The following is a 23231-nucleotide window of genomic DNA, read 5'->3' on the forward strand; positions in this document are numbered from 1 at the left end:
AACGAACCTGAACTTTGCGCCAAAGTTTGGGGAACCTGCTGAACCTAACTTTAAAAAAGTTTACTCATCTCTACTTTTATCAACATCCGGTTCAACAGGTTCTACAAACTTTAGCATAAAGTTTGGGTTCGTCCGAACTGAACATTAAACATACAGTACCACACTAATATAGCTAAACAAATGCAGAAGTTTAGCTGTTTTAGTGCAGGTCACACAGTTAATTCATCTGTACCTGTCTGCCCTTCCCCAGTGTCCTCTTTCTTTTGATCTCCAGTGCCCTATGTAGCTGCCAAAGTCCTGCTCAGCCGTTAACTGAGAATGGACAGCACCGCGGCCAGTGATTAGCTGTCACTCTTGTCTTGAGAGTGACAGCCCACTCAGTCAATGACTGGCTGTGGCTCTGTCCTGTCTCAGTCAGTTAGTGATTGGCTGAACGGGCTGTCACTCTTGAGGCAAGAGTGAAATCCCACTCCGTCAATTACTGGCTGGAGACAGGACAGCACTGCAGCCAGGGATTGGCTGAGCAGGCTGTCATACTTAATAGTGGAATCATTTATTGGATCAGATTCTGAATATACATGTTTAAACCTTTATATGCATTATATATCTATGTAACATCTATAGACCCAGATTCCATGGTTACTTAACTTCTATGTGAAACGACATAATGAGTTAACCTCAAACTTCAATGTGGGCGAGGTTTGTGAAACGCTTGCATGCTGTGTATTCATGATATTTTGCACTAGTTGGAGACCCTTTCTCTGGACTGAGTTTAGAGACTGTGTTTGCTTCTTGTTACCTTGGAAATTCAGAGGAAAGCTAGATCCTGAATCATGAACTCTGTGCCTGTACCCATGGACATGATGACACTAAGGAGTCCCGGGGATCTTAAACAATATGCCTGTGTTCTGATTTCGGATCTTTACTTCAGGCCCTTTAGAGCCCTTGGGAGCCCTGGAAATTTGAACCTGCATCCTGAGCCCTGAATCTATTCTGGTGTTCTGCACCCTGGGACCTGGGGGTATATCCTGGACCTTGTGACTTTACTCAGAGCACCAATGTTGAGCCAGCTGAGGCTCCATTGCAAAAAACACTTGGCTATTCCTGGCAACAGCCTGCTCAGCCAATCACTCGCCGTGGCATTGTCTCATCTCAGTCAGTCAGTCAATCAATGATTGGCTGAGCGAGCTGGAGCCCAGAAGAGGACACCGGGGAAGCATGGACAGGTGAGGTTTTTATGTTTTTTTTTTTTAAATCTTAATAAATTCAGCATGAAAGGGGTAGTCCGGGGGGGGGGGCATTTTCTTCCTGACACCAGCGAGTAGGTGGCTGAGGGAAACGACGTCCACTCACCTCCCCGGTTCCAGCGGCGGTTCCCACATCGTGGTGCTCCGGTCCCTGGCCGCTTCCTGGTGTCTGACGTGGGCCCGAGACGTGACGTCTCAGGTCCGCTCAGCCAGTCAGTGACGGAGGTGGGATCCGTTTCAAGGACCTGAGACGTATCATCTCGAGCCTGCTCAGACACCAAGAAGCGACCGGGGACCGGAGCGCCGCGCTGTGGGACCAGCCGCTGGAACCGGGGAGGTGAGTGGATGTCGTTTCCCTCAGCCACCTCCTCCCCAGTGTCAGGAAAAAAATGCCCCCCGCCCCGCCGTAGTACCCCTTGAACTTTTCAAAAAGTTTGGTTCGGTACCAAACTGAACTTTTTGCAAAGTTCAGAAGGAATTTCTGTTCCTAGGATTCGGTTCACTCGTCTCTACTAAAAAGGATGCACAAAGATGACGTAAGCTTTTCAGCTGCTTAAAACAATTTTGGATATTGACAGACTTTTTACATTGTCTAAATTACACAGGAAGCAAAGGCTATACTTGAAACTACAGAGGTTGTATGTTGTATAGATATACTGTATATCTAAGTTGCTTAATGCTATGATTTCTCTGTCATCAATCTTTCCTAAATAGCAAGGTTCCTGTTCAAGCAATTGGCTGCTAAACCTGCAAAGTGTTCTAGTCCTGGTGGCTGACATGTAGCTGCTGAAAATGTCACATGCTCATGCAACAAATAATATAGCATAGAACACTTTATCACCTGCTGGAAAAGCTTACTGAAGTCTCTATCTTCATAGTTACTCAGTGACATGACTAAAGTATCCTATTCAATTTGATGATCTAGGGGCAGTGTTTGCCATGGGAGCATCGTGTACTGGGAATAACACTACTGCAATAATGGAATAGGTAAAAAAAAAAAAGTGCTCCAAAAGATCACTGATCTATGTCACTGTAGGACTGTGGTAGTCAGCTGGATGGCAGCACTGTGGCACAGAGTGACCTATTGATACTGGACTGTAATATCTACTATATTACCATAGTAAACATACAGAAACATATCTTTTACGAAGACATCAGCTGTTAGATTATTTCACAGCTCTTAAAGGGGTTTTCTCATTTGTTGCAAGTTGTCCAGTATCCACAGGACATAACTTGTAGATCATGGGGGTCCAACCGTGGAGACCCTCATATGCACAGCCACTACTTTATTGCCCCACCTGCTTTGACAATGTTACTGAATGCAGAAAGTCCATAGGTAATGAATGGAACTGTTACCACACACTTTGTTAATTCGAGGCTGCAGCTTTGTTCCAGTCTGAGGACTGTCTAGGTCTTAACAGTCAGACCCCCACCGATTTACAGGTTATGCCCTATCCCTTACACTAGCTTTAAAGGGAATCTGTCAGCTTTTTATTTACATTTCAACCTGTTGACACTGTAAGATGCTGTTAGGTCAGGGAGACACATGGTACCTTTCATATAACTGTCTGTGCTTTCACAATGCAGAAAAATGCTTTAATTCTCTGGTACAAAGATTGATCTGCAGTAAGCTGTCATGTCTCCTTTCCCTTCCTGCTTGATTGATACCTGCAAGCTGAGGTCCATGCAGGATCAGGTACGGGAGGGAGTAAGGATATGTTACAGCTTGCTAACCTTTGAGGAAAGCCTCTTTATACTATAGAATAAAAGCATGTTTTGGAAGCACAATTGGATATATAAAAGATGCCATGTGTCTCCTTGTCCTAACAGCATCTCACAGTGTCAGCAGTTTGGATTGTGAATTGCAGTTGACAGATTCTCTTTAACTTTTTACACAGTCTTGGTAATGTTAACATTAAAGGGGTAGTACGGCGCTAAGAAATTATTCACAGAATAACACACATTACAAAGTTATACAACTTATACGACCGCCAATCGCGGCTGAGCACAGTTATGACGCGGCAGGGGGGGGGGGGTGGCATCAGTGACGGCGGCAGCGAATCGGCCGGCCTCCCGAAGATGACGTCTTGGCACAAGATGGCTGATGGGCGCGGCACAGATCAGGTATGTATAATGCACCACACATCCGGGTACACGTGCGGGGGTGGTGGGACACAGGAAGGGGGCGATTCACAGACATAACATACATTACAAGGTTGTATAACTTTGTAATGTGTGTTAGGGTACAAACCCACTTGACGTATTTGCTGCGTGAATCAGTCTTAAAAATAAGCAGGCAAAACGCAGGTTGGCTTCATACGATTGTTCTGCATTAAAATACGCAATTGCGTATTTTTGAAGTGTGAAGCTTGTTGTTAGCAAAGCATCAGTTGTTAAAATACGCAATTGCGTATTTTTGAATCGTGAAGCTACATGCGTTTTTCACACAGGTTGTTAACAACTGATGCTTTGCTAACAACAAGCTTCACGCTTCAAAAATACGCAGTTGCGTATTTTAACACAGAACAATCGTATAAAGCTAACCTGCGTTTTGCCTGCTTATTTTTAAGACTGATTCACGCAGCAAATACGTCAAGTGGGTTTGTACCCTTATTCTGTGAATAATTTCTTAGCGCCGCACTACCCCTTTAACGTTCTATACCGTAGAAACAGTACCAGCTGCTGAATAACTCCTCGTTCTTTTTTTTTTTTCACCAGGTTTGTAGATTTGTAGCAACTTGTAATGTGTTTGGGGTTAAGAATTTTCATATAGAAAGATAGAAAGACAAGAAAATTAAAAAGAAAAGAAACTGAGGTGCTACACCTGAGCCACCACTGTGATGAATCTGATGCATTTGGCATAAAAAAAAAAAATCACTAATTTCTGAACAAGTTCAACACACACACACACACACACACACACCCTGGTGCACCGATCCATCTACCTGTTTGCCCCTTCGAAAGAAGGGGCAAACATATTATTAAAAGGCAGGATTGCACAAAAACATTGCTAAGGATAAAGGTAAGGACGCAACCTTCATCCTCTGCATCTCCTGCCCTATGGGTACATAACAGCATGTTACAATCTCTTAACCTACTGTTCATTTCCCTTTAAGAATTTTATTAATCACTACAAATGTCTTGTTTTTTTAGAAATATTCATCCATGTAGATTCCTAAACAGTATAAGACATTGAAAGATGTTACATTTTGATTGGTCAGTACTGGTCAGACACATTTTACCATAGTATAAACACAGTACTTCTTACAGGGTTATGTACATTTCAGTTCTATATAGTTGATTGCATTACCTCTACATTGCTTACTAGTCACCTTTTATTGTTTATTATTTTGTTACCATTTTACTTGCCCTATTTCCAAATCTGACATGCCAAATGGAGGGAAACATGAAACCTTTGAAGGGAATGAATGTTGTCTTTTCCTTCTTTATCTGCTCTTAACAATACTCCTATAACTATCCATGGTAGTGAAATGCACTTTGGATGAACTTGCTTTGTTTTTTATACACCCAGCAGTACATGGTTTATCACCGGGATATGACCTGTAACAAGATCTTATTGGCTCTTAGCTACAACTGCCAGAAGCTGTCATATGACAGAGACGCCTCCAGCCAAAACATCTGAGCAGTTGATATCACCGTTCCTTCAAATAGTCTGAGTATGACTTGCAAATTCACGGAAGACTGCTTATAGTATTAGCAGACCCTATAGAACAAGCACTGAGGACCCTGAGACTATAGTCCTGACTTTGAGAATCATTTGAAACCTCTCTTTTTTCTTTTTAAGCACCATGCCTTTTTTTTCCTTCTCTTTAGCCTTGTTTTCGCACATTGTCCCTAGGATAAGGGTGAAACTGCGCATTTCCATACTAAAGCCTGGATGTTACAAATGTGAACATTGCATCTAGTATATATAATTTCTATGCACATGCAGAACCCTAGATATAACTGTAAATGCGGATCTGTACTGCCAGACATGCCCCCCCAAACCACCGATATCGTTCACTTGTGGTTCTGGGGTCTGTCTCCTGGGGCCGGTAATTGGGCTAAAACCAATTTTTATTCCAGCATTGCGGTGTCAATGAGGTGGGGCCTAGAGTATCCATGACCTAGGCCTGCCAACATGAAGATCCAGCCCAGGGGCAGGAAAAAGGCAAGAGGTGTGGCAGGGCTAGGGAACAGATGATGTGCACCGCTGGAATAAAAATTAGTTTTTAGCCTGAATACCGGCCCCAGGAGACCATGGGCATGCGTTGAGGACCACAACCAAGAGGTACAGGTAGTTTGGGAGGGGCGGGGTGCATGTCCGGCGGTACAGATTTGCTTTAGAGGGAATCTGTCAGCTGTACTGTGTTTCAAACTGCTGGTGCTGTTAAATAGATGTTAAGAGGGCACATGGAGCCTATCATATATCTGTCTGTGCTTCCAAAATGTAGAAAACTGCTTTTATTCTCTGGTATAAAGAGTCAAGGAGGCTTTTGCAAGCTGGAAAGCCTCCTCTCGCCCCATTCTCAGGTATGGGAGGGGGGGAGCATATAAATCATTGTGAATGTCTGGAAAATGATTGTGTACAACAGAATGCAACAAGCAGTGTTCTTTTGTTTCCCCTTTTTTAGGTGGATCAGTAGAGTTAACCTTGCTGCTTCTGGCTATGCCGAAAGAGAGCGGATTAAACCAGATCAAGGTAGATGGAGTAATACTTACAGTATAAAAGAATAAAAGAATTGTTTTTGTTTTCTCGAAACAGCGCCACTCCGGGCAGTGGTCTGTGTTTTGTATTGCAGCTCAGTCCCATGTGGGTGTGAAAGCAATACCAGATAATGCCTAAAGACAAAATTGCTGCGGTTTGTCAGGAAAAAGGAGACTCTATGTACTATTCCTAGATAATTTGAAAGCAAAGCTTGACGAGTAACCACCTGTGCCAGTAGTACAGGTAGCGACCAGAAAGTTTATAATATATCCTATTACAGGAATGCTCCTTCCTCCACTTATCAGAATCCTGCCCTTATCCCCCTACCTCCTGCACTGATCACTCAACCTCAGCTCACTGGTAAGATCTGCCGAGCAGTAGAGATGACGCTGGATTATCAGCTCACTGAGAGATTTGGTTATAGATGGATTCACGGCTACTGTTCACTGCCTATTACTGTTCCTTCATGCTGCTGCTACTGTATATGTGGGAGAAAGATTATTGAGCCATGTGTGCCGTGTATGGGAGACATTATAGCAGCTAGTGCCCTTGTATTTTAGAGCCGAATTAGTTAAAAATTACAGTAAGGGTGCATTCACACGTACAGTATCCGCAGCAGATTTGAAGCTGTATTCAGTTATTTAGATCAAATCTGCATATAATCTGCTGCGATACTGTGCGTGTGAAGTTACCCTAAGGGTATGTTCCCACTACTAATTATGCACAGAAATTTTAAGCGAAGTCCGAGCGGCAGACTCTGCTTGAAGCTGCCCCTGTCCCATTAACATGTCAATTATTTGGGCGGCGGATTGAGCTTGAGAATATCATTGAGTCAATGGGCGACCTCCGCTTGAAATTTCCGTGCATGTTCCATAGTGGGAACATACCCTTAGAGAGGAAGCCTACTCGCTAAACTACTAGTTAATACCAGATGCTAGTCATATATTTGCCAGAAATACAGCTATTCCTCAAGTATACACATACTGTAGCAACTTATTCTGAAAACTCATCTACAGGCCATGTTAATGGGATTTATCCAGAAATACAAGACATGTCCAATGATCAGTAGCAGAAACCCCACGTATGCATCAAGAAGGGACTTGTAGCTTCCCTTTTCCACGCCATATGAACTTCTCGTTCCCTTTAATAACAATGGGGCTCAGAGTTAAAGTGAATGTACCCTTGTAATTAAAATGTGTTGCTTCTCATATCAGTGTTTTAAGCTTATACAGTGTCATTAAAATCTCTACTCACCAGTTTATTAGAGTTTTACATGTTTCTTTTAGTTGCAAAATAAAAAAATATATATCTTATATTTCCCTCTTCCGGTAATACAGAAATAAAATCTGCACAGTTGTTTATCCAAACCTGTTGGTCTGTGTATAAAAATAGGTATCGCCTATAAAATGAAGTTGCATTTGGACATGTGTGGGCGGTCAAAGGGAATTTGTCACCATGTTTATGCTGCTCCGTCCGAGGACACCATGCAATAGCGACAGTCACACTGATCTCAGTATTCTGCTAAACTCAGTTTTATAGTCGTCTGGCAGTGTGATACAGGACTCCATCATATCCATGACATATGGGCTCCCCACCCTCCTGCTCCTGATTGACAGCTTTTCTCCTGTGTATCCACAGTATTTTGAAACTCCTCAAGCCTAAAAAAAAAAAAAATATTAGTTTTACAGGTAAAATTATCCCTTAAATCATTTTTACATTTTTTGAACAGTTTTTATACATAACAGAAATATTGTATCTGTCTTTTGGGCTTCAGAATGTGCTAACTTTTTAGACAAAAACTGCACAAAAGAAGTCCTTAGCCCTTAATTTTATGTTTTTACTAATTACATATGTAAAACTTAAATGTGATTTGACAGACTTTTTCCTATTGCATTCAATGCAATAGATTTTTTTTTGTTTCTGGACACTTTAAGGGTACGTTAGCATGTACCAAGTTCGATGCGGATTTTACACTGCGCATATCACAGCAAAGCACTTTTTTGCGTGTTCGTGTTTCTCAGGGAGCAGTGCATTGAGTGCTTTAACCGGCGTCCAGCAATGTTATCTTTTGGCTGGTCTCTCTGAGATCAGTGATCTGTTTCTCTTATGGCTTTACTAAGCATTGCTCCCACCCAGCCAGAATCCTGCTCCACACTGAGGAGGGGCAACAACCCAAAACAGCTGTCTGTGGATGGATACCTGGCCTTGGTTTTCCCTTGTCATTACATTGACTTATAGGGCCATTTATTATGGTGTTTTTTGTGGTTTTCCTACAGGAGCCATGCCTTGGCTTGGTCCTTCCTGGAGGGGTATCTGGCTAGTCGTGTGTTTTAAGACTCTTAGATGAGGCTCCATGGGCTTCTTTTTTGCATGTTCATGTTTCCCAGGGAGCAGTGCACCTAGAATTTCACTGCATTAAGTGTTTTAGCCGGTTGTCGGCAGTGTTATCTTTTGGCTGGTCTCCCTGAGATCAGTGATCTGTTTCTTTTATTACCATTAGAGTCTATAGCCATGCAGTGGCACCATTTTTAACTACTTTTATGCCAGACCAGTAAAAATTATAAAGACATCATGCTTACCTGCTCCCGTTCCTTCGGGGTTCTCCCATCTTTTTCTCTGGGTCCCAGCTCTGCTGCAGCCAGTGATTGAATGTACTCTAATTGCTGGTTTGGTTGAAAATTTCTTGTTTTTAATGTACTATACAGTATAGTGCTGTATTGTACTGCAGTGATTATACTGGGCACTGTAGAATGTAATAGGTATTTTAGGTAATTATTGGTGGGTACTGGGACCAATTAACCACATTTACATTATTTCCTATGTGAAAGCATTGCTCAGTTCTCAAACTGCCCTGCTGAACCAATTGAGACAATCACCTATAATTGCAAGGAGAGACCTAATATACATAGAGCCTAAAGGTGCCTATATACTTCCAATAGATGAAAGAGTTGAAGACACATTATATAACAAAATAATTGGGTTCTGCTAACTGTTCGTTAATGTGTAAAGCAATTAGGGAAAAAGCAATTGCAGGATAATCTGGCCTAAACTATGAGTGGGTTTCTAAAAAAGGAGGTCAACCGAAATACAGTGGACCCTCCTTGAAAAGACCAGCCGAAATTGCAACAAAAAATGAGAAGTGCTGGTTAGAGAAGTGGTCCTCTTGAAAAGGAGAGGGCTGACATACTTGGTCTTACATACCCTCAAATCAATTACAGAAAATCTGGTGTAAACCTTGAGTTGTCTCCTCATAGAGATGGTGTTTAAGAAATTGATCCATGGTCTTTTTAGACAGTGTGTTATGTATTATATATCATTATGTGTTACAGACTACTGGAGTGAAAGTGACCAAGAAGAAGCAGAGACCCCATCAACACCAAAACAAGACAGTCCTCCACCGCCCTATGATACTTACCCAAGGCCAGCGACAGTAAGCACTCTGGGGGAAAGTTATCCCTTGCCTTATTATATACAGCTATTCCTATGCCTGTAATAAATTGGTTGCACACAAATACATTACTTAAACAGTAGCGCAATGTTTAGTGAATTGGTAGTCAGTCAGTCCATGCCTAACTAGACTTTTAGTGCCTATCAGAGCAGTAAGAATATACATTTCCCTATTAATTGCTAAGTCTACTTCTAGTTGAAGTCTCATTGGGCAAAATGATTGTTACTGAGCCAAGAATACTTATATGTAGGGTACTTACTTCAGCATTCCTTGGAGTTTTTAAAGTAGAAAAAAAAAAAAAAAAAGCAAATTTTTGAGCAATAAATTGACTGCCACAATTTGACAGATACAGTATATGTGGTGTTTGCTTATTTTATAGTATAGTATTCGGCTAGTGATGGTGGTTGTTGTGACGCCAGTGCTAGTCCAGCACACAGGTGGGATGTTGGTACCTGCTTTGTACTGTTCCCCAAATGGTCGAGTGGCAATTGACCTACCCGGACTATGGGTACCGCCATCCACAGAAAGGGGAAAATTAACCCAAGGTGCATGGCTAGTGTGCATAGGTGCTGGTGCACAGGAAAGGATGACAGAGTCCCAGTGATAGAAAAATAGAACGTTTTTACTGTACAGTCTCTTATTAAAACAAAACACTTTTGCAGAAATAGATAAATCGTCATACAGACTTTTGTGGTTAGTTGTGCTAAAGAGATGCTTGAAAACGTAGAGAGGAGTAGAGGTAGTTGCAGCAATGCTTGAAAGTTCAGAGTAGAGGAGAGGAGTTTGTCAAGGGAGTCCTAACCCAATGTAGTACCGTGCCCTGCCGGAACTTTTAGAAGAATACTTAAGAGTGAGAGAGATACTTGTACCCATGTTTAGACTATGGTCTGACCACCTTCTGCCCTACAGTCTCAAAGTTCTCGTCCTAATACAAGCCCCAGCCTTGGTTACCTGGGTGAAGCTAATTGTGCGAGTCTTCACGGTTAACTTGCACTGCAAGATATAATACGTAGACTTTTTTTCTATCCAGGCTAGTTCCTCTTGTGTTGTAGGGTACTGCCCTGCACTTTGTAGAGTGGTTCTAGGCGTGAGCTAGGTTGATCCCCACATTTTCTCCCTCTGTAGTGTCTTGCACTGCATAGTAGATATAATAGATAGACTAGAAGAACTGAGTGTTTCTGGTTGCATCTGCACATGTGTGTCTCACCACCTCGCTGACTAGACCACACTAAACTATTCCAGACAAGGGTCCTGGCAGAGCCAGGCCCCGGCTTGGCTACAGCAGAGATGTTTGCTCTGTGTGTTCTTCTCCTATGAGAATCTGGATAAGATTGAATCTACACCTCCTCCCACCAAGTAACCTCCTACAGGGACTATGCAAGGAACCCTGTGAGTGGTGGAAAGGAATGTGTGCAAAAGAAAGAAAAGAAGAGAGGCTGAGAGTAAAGAGCACCTCCCATAGGTCAGAAAAAGCACATGGTATACATCAGCATTTGATTCCCGATGTCTGGAGAAGTTGGATGCCACCCTAGCTCTGAAAAAACATAGGTAGAGCCTACTTTTCCAGATGCCGGGAGTCAAGTACAGAGCATTCAGGTTCGTAAAATATTGCCGAACCTGAACAGCTCGGCAAGTCCGCCCAACCCTATTTATACATTTAAAGTTATACAGTTCAGCTCCACTCAAATTCCCAGCACATCTAAATCATTTGTGTTCTAAACAACACAGCAATTTGAGCTAAGAAAGAGTGAAGTCACAAAGCATTTAGTCTTTATTAGAACCAGAATGTGGCCTTCTTACAGTCTTTTTTTATTTATTTTATTTTTTTTTAACTATTGAATTGCAGGTCACATGTTTTTTGTCTGTACAAGATAATTGATGTGCCATGAGGTTATAATCATATTGTCTCTTTATTTTTCTTACAGATGTCATGTGCTAGCCCATTTGTGGAACAGAAGCACAGCAGATTATCCTCCACAGAAACCTCACAGTCCCAATCTTCCCATGAGGAATACCGTCAGGAACCAGCAGGAAGCGCCACTGATTCTCCAGTGCGCAAAACCGCCAGCCAAAGACGATCTTGGCAAGATTTAATTGAGACCCCATTGACCAGCTCAGGACTTCACTACCTTCAAACTCTTCCTCTGGAGGACTCTGTGTTCACTGACCCCGGAGTGGCATCTCCAGATCACAGGCGGCAGTCCACACTTCCGGCTCCAAAATGTCATCAACAAGATCATTATGGCCCATTTCCCTTAGTTGAAGGAAACAGGTTACAAGTACTGAGTAGCAGTGGGGCCAAACCCCGCAGTTTTACACTGCCAAGAGATGCAGGCTTAAGCCATTGTGCTCCGCTATCCCCAGTGAGTATACTGGAACCAACAGAACTTCCTCACAAAGAAGAAACAGAGGAGCAAGGCACGTCACTCGAGCCAGAAAGACCAGATGAAGCAAGTAAGTACATATATTGTTCCTTATCACAAAGGACACCAACGTAGATGGACTTAATGCATCAAATAGAGACATAGAGTATGATTGAACTAAACACGTCATGGCCAACCATACACTATTTAAACAAATATCTACAATAGTAACTCTATTCACAGCCTGACGATACATCATTTTACAGTAGGCACTTGGTGAGCTCAAAGAGCACAATGCTTGGGAAGTGATTCATTACACAATTATAGCTGCCTCAAAGAGGTAATAGAAGCCATTCTCCACAGCATTTACATTTACATTCTCCTTTACTCCAGGTAATGGATTCTCTTTGTAAGACACATAATTGATCTTTTTATAGCAAAGAATTGAAATACTCACAGTTGGAAGGACGCTGCACCAAACTGTTTATTGGTGTCATTTAGTGTTTCCATACATAGAAGATGCCTTTCCCTTACACCATTCTGAAGCTAACACGCAGACCCAGAATACATCATTCCACATCTGTACATATGTGAGTGTGCCATGTCTTCACAAAACACACAGCAGTCTGTAAAAGCCAATGTTTGATGCTTTTATGTGCTATATACTGTTTGTTTATGCCTAATGCGAATTGCCTGTGTTGTAATGTTTTTTGTTGGTCAATGTGCTCATCCTATACAGATACTTATTAGCAGTTGATAGTAAAGTCGATACTTGCTTCTTCTATATATAATATGTAGAATGCTAGTGGTCATAGAAACAGAGAATATTATTTGGAATTTAAATGGGTTCTTCATGACAACCTGCATAAAGCTGAACAATACAGCAATACAATACAACATTGTGGTCTGATGCTATCCCTATGTAGTAACCAGCATGTACTAGCCAAGTGATATAAAAAAAACACCAAATAATGATTGCCTTTCAGAGCAGAACCAGAGTCATAGTCCAAGAAAATAGATCTATACTGTTTAGGGTGTGCATTCTTGGTGCAAATTATTCCAACTTTCTGCAACATTTGCAATAGTAAACTCATAGTAAATAGTGCCCCTTTTGTTTTTTTTTACTTTCACTTCCAGAATGCAAAACAAGACTCAATATTATAGCATCCCTGGTGGTCTAGGGAAGATAAAGGGTTATTGTCCACATCAGTGGTGGACTAAAGGGGCTAATTCCTGTATACAGTATATGCTGACTTAGGGTAAAGAAGAAGATACAGCCCCAGTGCAAAATCTATCCCAGTGCCCCTCAACTATAATACTTTATGCTAATAGTGCTGGCCTCCTCATATAGGGAAGAGAGACTTTATGGGCCCCTCATACTCCTGGGCCCAGGTACAACAGCATCCACTATAGCTACGCCCCTGCCTGTGGACATATGGCTTAATCTCCTCTCTAAACTTTGAAGCTGCACTCCGGTTAAGACAGATTTAACCCTGTTCAGTCCCCACCTATAATCTAAGCTTGTCTGCAGCACATCATGACTCACACCCTGAAGCTGCAGCTTCTTACTTCCTGGTCCACTCTGTCTCCACTCCTCTTTCCTCCACCTCCCTTTTGAGACAGAGGTCACATGATCTTTGTCTCTTCTGTTGCCAGGCAAGCTGTAACACCTCATCTGTAACCTCGCCCTCCACTAACATCGCACAGTGATCACCTGGCCAAGGGCGAGGAAACAACAGCCTCTTCTGAGTAGTATCTACTATGTAGGTAGATAGATAGATACTGTGTTTACTGTGCAAAGCAAAAGTAGATTGACCCACATAGGGCAGATAATACAAGACTCGGATGATAACCCCGCAGTTGGCACTGAGGTGCAATGCATGCTGGGAGATGTAGTTTCCCAGGTGGATGCCATGATGTAAAACTGGGATCATTTTCAAAAGTTTAAATCTGGGGCAGGGAGCAGTGTAGACAAGTAGAAAAGGTGTCAAACAATCAGTAGGGTGCACCTATATGTTTTTTGGGGTGTTTATTTTTTTTATGGGATCTCTGGAGTTCCTTTTTAACAATAGGCTGAACACTTTGTTTAGCTTCCTGTATTGTTGGTTCAGCTTTGTATACTGTATGTTGCTCAGAAAACCCACTTAAAATCAGTTTTTCTAGTATATGAGTTATAGTGTGTTACAAATGCAATTTTGTCCTGTGCTGTCTACTGTGTAGTGGTAGAACTGGTTATTAAAGCTTAGTTCCTATTAAATTGAATGGAAGCTAAGCTGCAGTAACCTGCACCACCACTACACAGCAGACGGTGCATGGCTTTAAACAGTGTTCAGTAGCAGTGTCAAGTGTCCCCACCCTGTCCATCAGACATTGATAGCCAAGCCTTAGAATAGGCCATCAGTCTTATAAACCCAGAGAAAACCCTTTAAGTTTTCTTTTTCATGATATAGCATCCATTTTAACATGAGCGAAGAGATGAGCGAACCTCGAACATGCTCGAGTCCATCCGAACCCGAACTTTCGGCATTTGATTAGCGGTGGCTGCTAAAGTTGGGTTAAGCCCTAAGGCAATTTGGAAATCATGGATATAGTCATTGGCTGTAGCCATGTTTTCCAGAAAACCTTAGAGCTTTATCCAAGTTCTGCAGCCCCCGCTAATGAAATACCGAACGTTCGGGTCCGGATGGCCTTGAACCCGAACCCGGTTCGCTCATCTCTATTTAACATCTTTTGTTATATTTTATCTCTATGACTTTCTAATTCTGACTGTTTAATTTCATTGCATGATGGTATATAGGGATCAATATGAGAAATGTGAGTTGCTTTGTTCTTGAGAATTAGAAAAAAAATGTATGGACCTATTATTATATTTACCCAACAACTAGGTTAATCTGCATTCTGCAAAGCTGAAAACATGTTTTTGCCATCACATTGATTCTGTGTATAACTGGGTCTTAAGGGACATTGTAATATTTGTAGGATTGCTGTCTACCTCTAATACTCTGGGGAATAGAAAACTATTAGCATTTGATACTGTGCCACATAAAAGGTTGGTACATGCAGTAACCTGAGAATGCTTGGTCTACAGACACGTGTGTAAGTGGATAATGGGCTCATCAACAGGAAACTGCTGGTACATACACAGAGGGGGTCACTGTTACTAGTGGGGTACCATGGGGCAGTTTTGGGCCCTGTTTATGTTAATATAGTTATTAATGAACTTTGAGGGATTGTGAAGTAAAGTACATTTTTGCAGATAACACCACACAGTGTTAAGTGGCTAATACAGTAAAGGACAGGACAGTGTTACAAATTGATCTGGATAGGTTGAAGGCTTGGGCTGAGATGTGATTGATGAGGTTCGACACTGATAAATGTAAGGTTTTGCACATCGGGAAGAAAATTCATGCCTGCATTACTTACTAAATGGGAAAACACTTGGTACAACTGACTTTAAATAGGACTTTTAGTTGACAATAGTCACAGTAACTGTGACAACCAGGGTTGGGCAACCGAGGCAAATAATATCGTGGGGTCAACAAAAAGGACATAGATGCACATGACAAAGAAATAGTTCTGTCACTGTATAAATCACTAGCCAGACCACACACACATAGTTTGTACGGTTTGGGGCATCATTGTACAAAAAAAGATGCAGTAGACTTATATAGGGTTCAAAGACAGGCAACCAGAGTAATAAATGGGTTGGGAGGGCTACAGTACCCAGAAAGATGATCACAATTAGAGTTATTTAGTTTGGCTGGGCGATGACCTAAAAACTATGTATAAATATACCAGGGGGCAGTACAAAGATCTCTACCATTATCTTTTTATACCCACACTGTATATAACAAGGAGACATCCTCTCTGTCTAGAGGAAAGAATGTTTTTACACCAACCCAGAAAGGGATTCTTTACAGTAAGGGTGCGTGCACACTACGGAATTACCACGTTTAACCCGCGGCGTATTCCATCGCTCGTCCCCGCACGCGGCTGCGTGGTTTCCGCCCATGCCATAGACATGTCAATTTTTTCGACGGAACACTGAATCCGGCCGTGCACAGAATAGTGTCTATGGCACGGACGGAAAAGCCCGCCGCCGCGGGCGGGGACGAGCGACGGAATACGCCGCGGGTTATACGTGGCAATTCCGTAGTGTGCATGCACCCTTACAGCAGTGTGATTATGAAACACTCTGCCAATGGAAGCAACAAGCATCAAAGTTTCACTTCCTGGATAACATGGTGATGTCACTTCCCGGATTACATGATGATGTCACTTCCAGGATAAAATGGTGATGTCACGCCCCGATTCCCAGAGCTGTGTTGGAACAAACAGGATTCTTCCTACAGCTATTACATTTATAAACATTGGGGAACAGCTTCTTTCCCTGCACTTACTACTGCATCAAGGCTTCACTTCCTGGATAACATGGTGATGTCACGACCCGACTCCCAGAGCTGTGTTGGCTGTGGCTGCTGGAGAGGATGATGGCAGAGGGATGCTCAGTGTCCCTCCAGTGCCCTGTGTCCCTCAGTGTCCCCCTGCCATAATCCTCTCCAGCAGCCACAGCCCGCACAGCTCTGGGAGTCGGGTGACATCACCATGTTATCCAGGAAGTGACGCCTCGGTGCAGTAGTAAGTGCAGGGAAAAAGCACTTTATAAGTATAAGTGTATATTGGTGATTTGTATAACTTTTGGGGGGGGCAATAAAATACTTTAATAAAATTTCTTGCCAGACTTCTCCTCTAAGGCCCTTTTACTTGGGCATTCCTACGGCTGCTATAGGGGCCCATCGCATCAGGGGGCCCCGTTGCCCACTCCTGCACTGCACTACTACACTGGGCTTCCTGAGCCGTTATCATTTGCAGCACCCGGTGGCTGAGCAGGCTTCCCGTTTCTGCTCCTGATTAACACTTGACGGCTTAGTGGACAGTTGCCAAGGGGGTGGGGGGCCCAATCAAAGGTTTGCTATGGGGCTCAGCTATTTCTAATCCTGTATGTTGGATCCTGAGTTATAGGAACATTATATGTTTCTAGAAAACGATTCTCTTTGAACCCAGTCATGTTTAAAATGGTGCAAAGATTTCACACAAATCTCACACTAGAAGTTTACACACCTTGCAGAAAAGATCTGAAATTGCTTACTTTATCACATCAGTTTTTGGACGGTGCACATATATTATTCTGTTGCACAGCAATCCCCAGATTCTTTTTTGGAAGCCTTTCCGGCCTCAGTGAGCTGAAGATTAGCTTTAGCCTAGCATGCCTTCCTGTGTGGAACTATTGCTGCTCAATGATGTATGCATGTCTTGCTGTGCACCAGCAGTCTGAAGTAATTAGACTTGACAGGTCAGCTGTCAAATAAAGGAAAAATACTCCTCTGATTGTTGTATTCTTGGACACCTATTGGGACATAGGAAGTTGTTCCACAGTGGCACAATGTGTTTGTGGTATTTTTCTGGCATTACCTCATTTATCTTGTCTATTTTTTTCCCGCTTGAAATTGATATCTTTAGCTGTTTTTGATATTCTTCGGATCACTTTAATCTGAAGACTCAGCTTGTTTTTGTGATCTTAATATGTAGGCAGTCATGCATAGATAGACATTATCATTGCTTGCTATGAGCATGGCAACAACAGACACACTCATTTACATAATACTACTTTGGAGTACTAAATTACTATATAACAACTACCTTTGATCAGTTAAAATGTTGAGTTTCATGGATGTTATGATTATCTACCTATAAGAAATCATCTGTATATGTGGAACACTACCAGGGGGATGACACATGTTGTGTCCCCCAGTATGGGACATCAAAAATGACGTGCTGTACTGTAGTGAAGTGTGATTCAGAAAATAAAACGTTTGACAATTGTATGGCAAGTCATCACAACAAGTAAGAAAAGAAAAATTTGTTTTAGGGAAGATAGAAATTACTTTTATTAGTAGATGAGAATAAAAAAAAAAACATTTTGGATCTGTAGAGCACAACATGAAAGAAATACAGACAGAACACAGAGACCCCACAAACAGCAAAAAAAGAAAAACAACCCTAAAAAAATGGTAATATCATCTAGTGCAGTATTCCCCCTACATACAAATAACAATGGACATGTAAGCAGTAGAAATATATCACATCTATAAAGTGCAATAGTGCGTAAATAAATAGAAAAATTAATATATAAAATATGTAAAGAAATGCCTCCAAGTAACAAATATAATAAATACATGTAAAGGGGAAAAAACAGGACGAAAGGTCAGCCAGACGGATGGCTCCGCTTGAGGCAACTACAAACCTGCAGATAAACAATAAGATAGTAACCAGCGAAATATGTGTAAGATTTGTGAGCCCGGACCCCCTGGTTACTATCTTATTGTTTATCTGCACGTTTTTAGTTGGATTGAGCAGAGCAGTTGCCATACTGTATGGTAGTAATTTCTATTTTCCCTAAAACACATTTTCCTTTTCTTACTTTACGTTTTCTTTTGTGTTGGGAAAATTTACTTGTTTGGGGATTTGCTTTGTTAAGTCATCACAACAGTAACTGCATGTGGCCTCCTGGAACATGTGAGCCGCACACAAACAGGGAAATTTACCATTGCTTTTTTTTGTAGGCTTTGGTGTCAATCTGTTTGCACCAATCGCTTTTGGAGTAACAGCTTTATCTCTGTTTTGAACAAAAATTTTAGAGCATTTGCAACCCTTTTTGTACTAGTTTTCTAGTGAAAGGATTGATAAATTGTGCAAAAAGTGTCATTAAGTATTATTTATTCTATCCAGGTATTTAGAACAGAACCATGCTGTCCTGCCCACACATCTGTTGAGCCATGTAATGGGCTCGATAAGTAAGCACCTATCTAGCAGATGGGCACTTGGTTTAGGTTCACTGCATTCTGGGACAGTCATTCTTTTATATATTACCATACAGTGACTCCTGTATATACCTCTCTGACTGCAGATTATCAGAGCAGACATTGAACCAGGTTATGTTCAAATGTAATTCTAAACCTGATCATAGAGATCACCCGACAGTCTCCTATTGCATACAGGGGACTTTTGAAGTAAGAGTCCAGTTCCCACACAGCACCACCACAGGAAAAACAAGGCATTGCACACTACAGATTAAAATGAATAGGCTGTTCATTTACTTCATAGATGTCCCTGGTCTTCTAAACTAAGAGTTTCTCTTTAAAACAGCACGAGTGGCAGAAGTACCAGCAAATTAGGTCATGTACAGCTCAACCTAAATATCAAGCTAAAGCAGGCCATCCTGTCATAGTCATATTCCTTGCTTGTAATCGTTTTCATAGAAGATGCATTTATCCAATGTGATTATTTATTGCAAATCTTAACTAAAACCTCCCACACTTGTTATTTATATTGAAGTGAAGAAATGTAGTCAGTGAGCAGTGACGCCAAAGGAGCCTTGACTCAAAATGGTAACTGCTCTTATATGGAAAACTCTCACTGGAAGTAGAAAATAACAATTAAAGGGGTACTGCAGCAAATTAATTTCATTCGAACCAACTGGTTTCAGAAAGTTATATAGATCTGTAATTTACTTCTATTTAAACATTCTCAGTCTTCCTGTTCTTATCAGCTGCTGTATGTCCTGCAGGAAGAGGTGTATTCTCTCCAGTCTGACAGTGCTCTCTGCTGCCACCTCTGTCCATGTTAAGAACTGTCCAGAGCAGTAGCAAATGCCCATAGAAAACATCTCCTGCTCTGGACAGTTCCTGACATGGACAGAGGTTGGCAATTTTCGCTGGAGTACCCCTTAAACTATACCTTTTTATAGTCTGAAATTAATATGTTTCTGGGCCCCATAAAAAAATCTGTAAAGGGGCTCCTACCAGCTATGTGCAAATGGGCAGTCTGGACCAGAAGGCACCAAGGGCCTGGGTCATCTCATTATAGTTAGAGGGTATAGGATTTAATGACAGAGGTCAGATAAGCCAGGATAGCAAGGATTTTCTTCCTCCTTTCTCCTTTCCATGGTCCTTGGGTGAATTCTCTGCACCATTGCTTTCCAGTAAATCCTGTAAAAAGAGGGTCACTGTACATGTTCTTAAAACCTATGAATACCATAAGGGATGCTGCCAACCAGGGCTATTCTTTCTTAGACCCCAGAGAAGGCTTAAAGGGGTTCTCCAGTGCTACAAAAACATGGCCACTCAAAGACCACACAACTCTTGTCTCCAATTCAGGTGCAGTTTGCAATTAAGCTCCATTCACTTCAATGGAACTGAGCAGCAAAACCTGCACCCAAGCTGGAGACAAGAGTGGTGCTGTCTCTGGAAGAAAGTGGCCATGTTTTTGTAGCGCTGGATAACCCTTTTAATCTAAAGTACATAAGACCTTGTTTGCAACTGGGGAGAAGCTTACGTTGTAGAGGAATCCCTTGCCTAATGTGCATGAATATCTCATGATATGGTGGGGGCAGTTAATGCCCACATAATGTGACCTGGAGGTTAATAGACAGATCATAGTGGACCTGTAGGTAGTCTTTAGATGGTACTAAAAGGATTCAATACAGATTCAATACAAACATACAAGTAAAGTAAATGAAAACCGCATAAAGCCTGATACTACCTTCCCATTAATATGTAGTAGGTGATAAATAAATTATTATAATGAAAAACAGGCATTTTCTTTTCTCTTTCAATTGTGGTTTTTTTTCCTTGAATAATAAAGACCAGGCCACTTCCAGAAATAAAACCAAATCTATTTATCTGTAGCATTGCATCTGACATCTTCATCTTTCTTGGAATCTGCTACTTTCTCCAGGGAAATAAAAATACGATATTGTAGCAGATAATGATATTGCTCGTGCCAATGAGATGCATCATGGTTAGTTGTACTTGTATTTTGAACAGTAATATATTATGTAATTGCCGGAGTCTTGCAGCATGGTTAATGCATCTGTGTGTTTTGCACGTAAAGCAGAATTGATAATTTTGATCTCTTACAAATAACTAATTTAACGAAGGATTCACTACAGGATAGTAAGAACGTATGGGAATGTAATGGTGGCTATGCAGCTAATGCATGTTTTGGATTAGCTGCAAGAAATGTAAGACAATCGGGGGGAATTTATCAATGCATTTACCAGAAAATGATGGTACAAAGGTTGCAAATATTTGTGCAAAACTTTCAATTCTTGCACAGCTCTCTGAAAATTTTGCCCCAAATGCAGGAAAAGCTGCAAATTTTAGAGAAAATAAGCAATTGCTCAACAATTTGTAAACATTTTACACCAAAGTCAACACAGAAACCATTACTACATTCTCCCCATAATAGTATTTACTTCATCATTCTTACCTCTCCTACCCTGCTGGTGGTCATCTCCTTCTCTTATACAGCAGTGAAAGAAAATGTTGATGGCCCAGAGGATAGACTATAGATTGTATTCATTCTATTGTAAAGGGTAAAATCCACTTTGAAAAATTGCTAAATTTCAGTATCTAATAAACAGGTTGTATTTAGTTTTGTCAAAGTCATTGTCATACTGTCCAGACCAGTCAGAGAAGGAGTGGGAAAGACATGGGCAATGGACCCTGCAGTGATCCCCGCCCACTGTCCCTGCCTACCTGCCACGGTCAGCCCTAGGCGGCTGTCGGCAACTGGGTGACATTCCCTTACTTAGGTGGCACATGAAACACAGACAAGACAGACACCCAATAAAGAAGGATCAGCAAGCTGAAGTCACAACTAAAGGACAGCAATGGTACCAAATCAAAGTCAAATAGGATAGTCGGGTCAGAAGGTCAGGGCAGGCAGAAAACCAGGATAATCAGGGTATGGAAGGCTGGGTCAGATAATGCAGATAGCAAGATACATAGGTGAAGCACTGAGCATGCTAGGGGACCTAGTCTAATAGCCAGCATATAGTGTAGCATATAGGTAATGAATGTACTATATAGGGGCTATGGGGCCCGGTCCAGGATGTGATTGGACCAGTGCCTTGATCCCCAGGCCAAAACACCTGAAAAAGAAAGCGCTGACAGGCCAGCAGACCTGTCAGTAACTAAAACATTCATGAGGCTTAGCTGAGCCCAGATCGAGCCGGCAGCAGTCCTGGTAACCAGAGATGCCGTCGGGTCTCCATGACATTGTTGTCCGTTTTTTATCTTTGTATTGTTCTATAAGCCGGGGTCCAAGACTTATTATTGCAGATTCCTGCTCCTGGTTGGTGCTTGGGCAAGTCCGTTGTTGAGTGGAGTATTAGGGAGATCTTCTGGGACTCTTGGAAATCTTCTCTTTTTCTTTAAGTCTCTTAAAGACTCCTAAGAAAGATGGCAAGTACAGACTGTAATTGGTGTCACCCTTCATTGTAATGCTGGAAGGTACTCTGATGAGATGACTGCTCACTTAAAGGGAAAGCTACCTTTAAAGGTGATGTCAGACAGCTGCTTTGCTTATCATTCTTCCCAGAATTCTTAGTGGAGCATGTATGGGCCATAAGTCTTCACATGTCTATGAAGTTCTCCTCAAGGAGAAACATGACCCCTATGGTCCCACAGTGATAAGCCTCTCTGCAGCGGGCCTACAACCTGCTTTGCACTGGTGAGGTGCAATAACCCAGACACAGCTATCTTTAGAGGGCTAATCCGTCCTCCTGGAGAGATTTCTGCCTTGGCTTAAATACTCATTTATGGCTTCTAATCAGTCTAATGCTGACTTTGCATACACAAGTAGAGAGCGGTAGCGCACAATGCTATGGTCGTAGCATGCCACATCTGTAATGTTATAGATGGTTTCCTATTATGATTCTAACACTTCCTCATGTTTGTAGGGTTAAGAAATTCTGTACATGTATATATATATGACTTAATAAAGTATATAGCTGAGGTATACATCAGAAGACGTCCCTGATGTAAATGCCAGAGATACTTTACAGACATTTCTATACTTTTTGATTCAAGGATGCAATCACACATACAGGATCAGCTGCAGATTGATGCATTTAGTTACATCGATATCTGCAAATCGGCAGCAGCTCCTGTAGGTGTAACTGCATCCTTAGGTCCCAGTCACACATCAGTAACGCTCTCTGTAATTACAGACCTGCAACTACGGACAGGACTACCAATGTGTTTCAGGAACTGTCCACATTTGCAGGGACTCCTGTCATATAGGTGACACGGACGCACAATGGCTTCATTTTTTTGTGGAACAAACCATGTCCCTCTAAACTGATCCGTAACACTTACAGATGTGTGTATGGGGCCATATCAACTGCATGTGTGACAGGGGCCATAATGTCACATGATTCATCTGCATATAACAATTTTTAGGATTTAATGTGCACCACATGATGAAATAATATGCATGTTTGGGTCTATTATACCAGACACTTTCTAGTTAAACATAGAAAGTTTATGGCCCTGTTCACACTGAGCAAGAATGGTGTAATTACTGGGCGGAGCTCTCTGTTGCGAAATCCCGCCGTGCTC

The 23231-nt window shown here is 41.8% G+C and overlaps 1 protein-coding gene across 4 annotated transcripts in view; it reads left to right on the forward strand.

Moving 5' to 3' along the window:
- Positions 1-23231, forward strand: part of CNKSR2 (connector enhancer of kinase suppressor of Ras 2) — a 258126-nt gene that overhangs the window by 209451 nt on the left and 25444 nt on the right. For all 4 annotated transcript variants that reach the window (XM_069945142.1, XM_069945143.1, XM_069945144.1 and 1 more), the window contains 3 exons: positions 5882-5949; positions 9285-9385; positions 11329-11857. In XM_069945142.1, coding sequence (XP_069801243.1) covers positions 5882-5949; positions 9285-9385; positions 11329-11857 — 698 coding nt within the window. The remainder of the gene's footprint in view (positions 1-5881; positions 5950-9284; positions 9386-11328; positions 11858-23231) is intronic.

This window comes from Dendropsophus ebraccatus, chromosome 11 (assembly GCF_027789765.1).
Source record: "Dendropsophus ebraccatus isolate aDenEbr1 chromosome 11, aDenEbr1.pat, whole genome shotgun sequence".
In the NCBI taxonomy this organism is placed as follows: domain Eukaryota; kingdom Metazoa; phylum Chordata; class Amphibia; order Anura; family Hylidae; genus Dendropsophus; species Dendropsophus ebraccatus.